Here is a 7,505-nt window from a genome sequence, read left to right on the forward strand (position 1 = left end):
AGCACTCCCGACAGATGGCCATCCAGCCTCTGCTTAAAGACCTCCAAAGACGGGGACTCCACCACCCTCCGAGGCAGCGCATTCCACCATCGAACAGCCCTCACCATCAGAAAGTTCTTCCTAATGTTTAAGTGGAATCGCTTTTCTCTTAGTTTAAATCCATTACTCCGTGTCCTAGTCTCTGGAGCAACAGAGAACAAGCTAGTTCCCTCATCAACATGACATCCCTTCAAATATTTAAACATGGCTATCATGTCACCCCTTAACCTTCTCTTCTCCAGACTAAACAAACCCAGCTCCTTAAGTCTCTCCTCATAGGGCATGGATTCCAGACCTTTGACCATTCTGGTCACCCTTCTCTGAACACTCTCCAACTTGTCAACATCCTTCTTAAATTGTGGAGCCCAAAACTGGACACAGTATTCCAAGTGAGGTCTGACCAATGAAGAATACAGTGGTAGTATTATTTCCTTTGATCTAGACACAATACTCCTATTGATGCAGCCCAGAATTGCATTGGCCTTGTTAGCTGCCATATCACACTGTTGACTCATGTTCAGTTTGTGGTCCACTAAGACTCCCACATCTCTTTCACATGTACTGTTGTCAAGCCAACTATCTCCCATCCTGTACCTGTGCCTTATGTTGTTTCTGCCTAGGTGAAGTATCTTACACTTCTCCCTCTTGAAATCCATTTTATTGCTTATGGCCCAGCTCTCCAGTCTATCAAGGTCATTCTGAACTCTGACCCTGTCCTCTGGGGTATTAACTACATCCTCTAGCAATGAATTCCACATCATTGGATGCCTCTAGTAGTTTGGGAGAGGGAAAAAAGGTTCTCTTTGTCCACCCTCTCTGCCCCTTCCAAAATTCTACAAACCTCTTTTATGCCCCCCCCCCCAGTTGTCTCTTTTCTAAACTGAAACATCCTCATAGGAAAGGTGCTATAACCCCTTAATCATCTTGGTTGCCTTCTTCTGTGTTTTTTTCCAGCTCTGCAACATACTTTTTGAGATATGGTAACCAGACTGGGACACATTTCAAATAGTATTCCAAGTGAGGCCACACTAATAGATCTATACAGGAGCATTCTAATATTGGCATTTTTATTTTCAGTCCCTTTCCTAATAATCCCCAGCATGGAGTTTGCCTTTTTGCTGTTGCCACACATTGAGCTGACATCTTCATTGAGCTATCCGCAAACCCAAGGTCTCTTTTTCTCAGTTTTTGCAGTTTCAGACTCCATTAGCATATACTTGGGATTTTTTGCTCTGACGTGAATCACCTTATACACTTACCTACATAGAACTTCATTTGCCACATTGTTTCCCAATCACCCAGTTCGTGGAGATCTTCCTGGAGCTCTTAAGAGTCATCCTTGGTTTTCACCATCCTGAATAATTTTGTGTCATCCACAAACTTGGCTACTATACTGCTTACCCTCAATTCCAGATCATATATGAACACATTAAATAGCACTGGTCCCAATACCAATCCTTGTGGGACCCCACTGCTCACTTCCCTCCATTGTGAGAATTGTCCCTTTACTATACTCTCTGCTTCCTGTCATTTAACCCATTTTTAATCCGCTAGAGCAGGGGTCGACAAACTCATTAGTCAAAAGAGCCAAATATCAACAGTACAACGATTGAGATTTCTTTTGAGAGCCAAATTTCTTAAACTTAAACTATATAAGGTACACTGTTTATTAACTTAATAAACTTTAATTACAGTTTTAAGTCTTAATTAAATTATAGGTACTTGATATCATACTTAATAGTGATATCATACTTAATAGTGATCTTATTTATTGATAAAAATTAAATTGTAAGTCCCTCCCATTTCCCTCTCCCTGTCCAGTCCTCGTCTGGAGGCCTGGTCTACCGCCATAAAAGCCTATTGGTAGACCTGGCCTCCGGCTGAGTCCCATTGGGAGGCCAGGTCTACCCATTGGCTTTCTTGGCAGTAGACCTGGCCTCAGGAGGCCCATAGAAGCCAATTGGTAAACCTGGCCTCTGAAGGGGGACTTTTCCCCCTCCTTGGAGTCCAGGTCTACCGCCAAGAAAGCCAGTGGGTAGACATGGCCTCCCAATGGGATTCAGCCGGAGGCCAGGTCTACCAAAGAAAGCCTGCCCCGCCCAACAGCTGATAGGCGGGCGGGGGCCCCCCCCAGGAACCGTCGAGCCGCCCGCCCAGCAATCGCGCGGCTAGAGGGGAGGGAAGGCTTTAGCCTCCCAACCATTGAGGGCAAGGGAAAGGGGGACCCGGCCATTCTCCACGGCTGGGGCGGGGAGAGACAGCGCACCCACTTGTCTGCTCTCTCGCGCTCACTCACTCTCAGGCGCGCTGGCTCCGCAGCCCGGCTGCTGGCGCGAGCGGGCGCGAGAGCAGGGGCTCCGAACCAAGTTCGGAGAGCCGCACTCAACGGGCCAAAGAGCCACATGCGGCTCGGGAGCCGCACTTTGCAGACCCCTGCGCTAGAGGACCTGTCCTTTTTTTTCCTGACTGCTAAGCTAACTCATGAGTCTTTGGTGAGAAATCTTGTCAGAATTGTTTTGGAAGTCCAAGAATCTGCTGTATCACCATTATCTATATGCTTGTTCACTTTCTCAGAGAACTCCAAAAGTTTGGTGAGGCTGGACTTCCCTTTGCAGAAGCCATGCTGAGCTTCTCTTAGCAGACTATGTGCTTAACAATTCTCTTTAATAACAGCTTCTACTACTCAATCTGGAACCAGGTGTTAGGCGAACTGGATTGTAATTTCCTGGACCTTTTCTGGAACCCTTTTTAAAAATTGCTGCAACATTTGCTACTCTCCAGTCATCTGGTATAGAGGCTGATTTTAGTGACAAGTTACATATACTGGTTAATATACAAACAGTTTCACAATGGAATTCTTTAAGAACACTCAGGTCTGTGCCACCTGGATCTAGAGACTTAGTGGTTTTTAATTTGCCTAATAGTCCTAGAACTGAAGCACCCATAGGCACATGTTTTTTTCCTGCATAGTCAGCTGTAATGTTCCCCCTTGGCTCATGTACTGGCTCTGGTTCCAAAATTAATTCTCCCCCCCCCCCCCGATTTTTCACTGGACTGTCAGCTTTGCTTTTGTTCTGCAGGGAAACCTGATTAAAAGTTTGTTTGCTGCTTTATTTATTTGTTTTTAAAATGTCATGGCTAACACAAGGAACAAGAACAAATGGGGGAATAGAGTTGCCAACAGCCTCAAGAAAAAAAATATCCTGCCCCTTTAATGAAGGCTTAATGTGTGGAAATGGGCAGTTGAAGCTTGTCATGGCATTGAAGTAAATAACATCCTACCATTTACACCATTTAAGAGCCAGCATGGTGTAGTGGTTAAGAGCAGCGGACTCTAATCTGGAGAACTGGGTTCCATTCCCCACTCCTTCGCATGAAGCCTGCTGGGTGACCTTGGCCTAGTCACAGTTCTTTCAGACCTCTCTCAGCCCATGCAGAGGCAGTCAATAGCAAACCACCTCCTGAAGGTCTCTTGCCTTGAAAAGCCTATCGGGTCGCCATAAAGTCAGCTGTGACTTGATGGCACACACACACACGCCTTTATTAAAGGGGCAAAACATTTTGTCCAGGCTGTCGGCAGTCCTAACTGGATAGATAGGTATCCTAAGAATTTGGGGTTTCTAATAAACAATCCTGTATACACATGTGATCCTTTTTTCTTTTCCAAATGCTCTTGATAGGGATTTCAGCTGTGGAAAGTTAATTTGCCTGTATCCAAGCAATGTTCCTTTTGTTAAATTGAAAGTTCCTGTTCTGTATACTCCAGTGAGAAATATTATTTGTGCATCTCTGGACATGAAACAGCCAGAAACTTTGCCAGATCCTCTGCTATTAAAAGATGGTACAAAATGTGGACCTTCTAAAGTAAGAATACAATTTAACATAATATTATTGTTGAAATAGTGTGGTCAGTGTAAATGGTGGTGTACTGCTTTATAGAATAACAAGAGCAAAGTAAAAGAGAATGTTATTTTTATTTATTTAATTAATTAAATAAATTTATACCCTGCTCTATATCCCGACCTAGGCTGGGCTCAGAGGGGCTGACAACTGGTAAAAACAATCTCAAAACACATACTGTATAAAATTCAATACAACATAGCAAAGATTAATTTAAATTAAACAGTAAACCTGATAAAACCAGTTAGTACCTATTAAAGCACACTGGTCTGCAGTGTGTTGGGGGGAAAGGCAATCAGGACCCTGCATTAGATTTGATGATGGAACAAAACAAAGAGAGAAGGGATGGGAGGGTGGCCAACTGTGATGTACACCATTGGTGCCCTCAACCATAGACCTGGCAGAACACCTCGATCTTACAAGCCCTGCGGAACTGTGCTAAATCCCACAGGACCCTGGTCTCACTGGAGGGAGAGTTCTGTCGTAGTTCTGTCCTAGTTCTGACCTAGTTGAGGACAGCTGGACACTCTTCGGGCCAGGAATCACCAGTAAGTTGTTGTTTGCGGAACGTAATGCTCTCTTGGGAGCATACCAGGAGAGATGGTCCCACGATGGTCCCTGACCGTCCCGGTACTCCACCTGGAGCCAGTGCAGTTGACGAAGCACTGGCTTAATGTGCGCTCTCAGCAGGGTCCTGGTAAGGACCCGCGCTGCAGCATTTTGAACCAGCTGGAGTTTCTGGGTCAGTCTCAAGGGCAGCCGTGCATAGAGCAAGTTAGTAATCTAGCCTGGAGGTGACGTCACATGGATCACTGTGGCTAGTTCAGGGCGGGAGAGGTAAGGCACCAGCTGCCTAGCCTGGCGGAGGTGATAAAAGGTCGCCTTGGCTGTTACCTGAGCCTCCATTGATAAGAAGGGATCAAGTATCACCCAGGCGCAAGTGTCAAGAGCCAGTAGCTGGCATCCCACCTCAGATTTTCCCCGGCCTAGCCACAAGACCTCCCTCTTCAATGGATTTAGCTTCAGCCGGCTCTGTTTCAACCATTTCGTCATGCATGGATCCTTGCCTTGAAGCAGTTTATAATCTAATTCTTGAAAACGGAGGGAGGGTAGTAGCTTCAGACAAGATCATTTCAGGGCTCCAGCAAATGGAACCACTTTGTTCAGGACCTTTTGAGGTCTGCCTCCATTTGCTGGTCTGGAAGGGGTAAGCGCCCCTTCCCTGCGTGCTGCTTTTCCCTCTAAATTACATTTGTCCCTGTTTTTTGGAAGTCTGGCAGAGACTGGAGTTCCTAGGCCTAGATCTTGCGACGCACCTAGTTTGCTCCTAAGGTAGCTGCTTTACTTTGGCTCGTGGTAAGACTGCTTCTGGAATTACGAAGCCCATGATCACATCAGGCTGGACTATCAGAGTGAAAACCAGACTTGCCCATCTCTGGGAAGTGGCGGCATATTGTGGTGACCAAGACATAAATGTTGGAGCATGAGGTGCAGGAAAGGGTTGCTTACCTGGGCCTGGTAACCACCATCCTATTTTTATATGTTTTTTTTTTTTTTTTTTTTTAGGTTTGTATCAATCAAGTGTGTGAAAACTATGAAGTCCTGCACTATGATTGTAATCCTAAAGAAAAATGTTCTGGGCATGGGGTAAGTAAAATGAACATGTTGATGATGATGTTGTTTCACCATTAAAGGAGGCAGATGCTTCTTTCTCAAACTGCCCAGCATCATCAGTGTCTGCGGCAGTGATACTCTGTCTCTCAGGAACCACATGTGGCTGTTTGACGTGTCATCTCTAGCTCTGCTGAGCACCATTCCCCAATGTGGCATCTGCCCCATGTTCCAAGAAAGTGGCCAAGGCCATTGCCCAGTGAGGCTTGTGGTTTTCAGATGGTTCCCATCTTGAAACAGCCGCTGTGGGCTGACTCTGTTCCACACAATTAAATTAAAAATAGCAAAAATAAAATGTTTGTGGCTATTCTCATCTGTATTTTCAGATTTGCAACAACAACAAAAACTGCCATTGTGATCCAGGATGGGCTCCTCCAGATTGCAAAATGAAAGGAAGCCGCCTGGGAGGAAGCGTTGACAGTGGCATCAGCATTTTGGAACATGGTTAGTTTTAGCGGAAACAAATGCAGTAAAGGCAAGCCCCTCTATCCTGGAAAACTGCCCAAGTCCATAGTCAGCAGTCAATGCGTATAGTAGGCACACAGATCTCTAGATGGAGGCTCACACAGCTGAATGTTCCTCTGCAAGATTGCATGGGATCAGGCAGAATGTGAATTCTGCCAGTTCCCTCGAGGCAAGTCCGACTCATTCCAGGCAAATGGCTGTTCATAAGACTGATGTAAATATAGCAGCCTAGTTCTTTTCTCATGCAAGTTCTCCCTGGTTTGAGTTTTCAAACTGTATAATAAGTGGATTGGATCCAACCAGCTTTGCAGCTGGTGAAGAAGGAAGGAAGCACCTTTGACCATTTAAAAAGGCTATGCTGAGAATCATGGGACATGTGCGTACAAAAGTCATGTTGGCTAGGCGCTGTATTATGGTGGGGAGTTGGGTGAAATTGATCGGAAGAGCTGGTTGGATCCAGCCCAGCATCCTTACAGCATTTTCAGTGTACAAAATGCCAATTTCACATCAATCCAATATAGGCCAATATTATTATCCCCATATTGCAGATGGTAGGAGCCAGTGTGGTGTAGTAGTTAAGGTGTTATACTAGGATCTGAGAAGCCCAAGTCCAAATCCCCACTCATGCCATGGAAGCTTTCTGAGTGGTCTTTGGCAAGTCACACACTTTTAGCCCTGCCCCTGGCTAGTATTTGGATTGGAGAACTCCAAGGAATACCAGGGTCATGACTTGGAGGCAGGCAATGGCAAACCACCTCCGAATGTCTCTTGCCTTGAAAACCCTACAGGGTCACCATAAGTCAGCTGTGACTTGACCCCCCCCCCCCAAAAAAAATACTGCAGATGGTGGGCAGTGGCTTGCCTAAGTCTCCCTAGTGAGATCTTAAACCAGCAACCTCCCAGATCCATTCTCTTAGCCACTGTGCTCTACCTAGCTGCCAGCACAAAGTTGTTTTGAAATCTCTTCCCATCTAGAGATCACTGGAAGAAGATTGCCGGTCAATATAAAGATGTGGGTGCTGCTAAGCTTGTTTCTCTTTCTGCCTGTTGTTATTGGGTCATCCATTCTGATTATCAAGTGGAAAAGCAACCATGATTACATCTCAGAAGACAGTGACTCACAAGACTATGAGTAAGTAACTCTGCCCAGGACCTGCCCTGTGCAGCTCTGAAAACTTCCCAAGCATTAACTTGGTAGGAGACAGAAGATACCGTTGCATGGGCACTTGTAGAGAACTGTCTGAGAGAGCTAAATCCAAGCAAGATCTTCTGTGACAAACTGTGCTTCAGTTTGGTTTTCTTTCACTTGACGCCTGCAAAATGTTGCATTAGTGATGCTACTGAAGTTCCATTGTAGGAGGAGGCTGCTTGGAATAGACATCTTTTAAAATCCTGAGCTAGGTATGCACTGGAGCTTGGCCTGGTGATGG

General features: G+C 45.5%; 1 protein-coding gene across 1 annotated transcript in view; it reads left to right on the forward strand.

Moving 5' to 3' along the window:
- Positions 1-7,211, forward strand: part of LOC130486775 (disintegrin and metalloproteinase domain-containing protein 32-like) — a gene marked incomplete at its 5' end in the record, with an annotated part of 44,878 nt that extends 37,667 nt beyond the window's left edge. The window contains 4 exons of the mRNA XM_056860073.1: positions 3,720-3,903; positions 5,506-5,586; positions 5,937-6,054; positions 7,051-7,211. Of these exons, the coding sequence (XP_056716051.1) occupies positions 3,720-3,903; positions 5,506-5,586; positions 5,937-6,054; positions 7,051-7,211 (544 nt within the window). The remainder of the gene's footprint in view (positions 1-3,719; positions 3,904-5,505; positions 5,587-5,936; positions 6,055-7,050) is intronic.
- Between the last annotated feature and the right edge of the window lie 294 nt (positions 7,212-7,505).

Source organism: Euleptes europaea, chromosome 14 (genome assembly GCF_029931775.1).
Source record: "Euleptes europaea isolate rEulEur1 chromosome 14, rEulEur1.hap1, whole genome shotgun sequence".
Classification (NCBI taxonomy): domain Eukaryota; kingdom Metazoa; phylum Chordata; class Lepidosauria; order Squamata; family Sphaerodactylidae; genus Euleptes; species Euleptes europaea.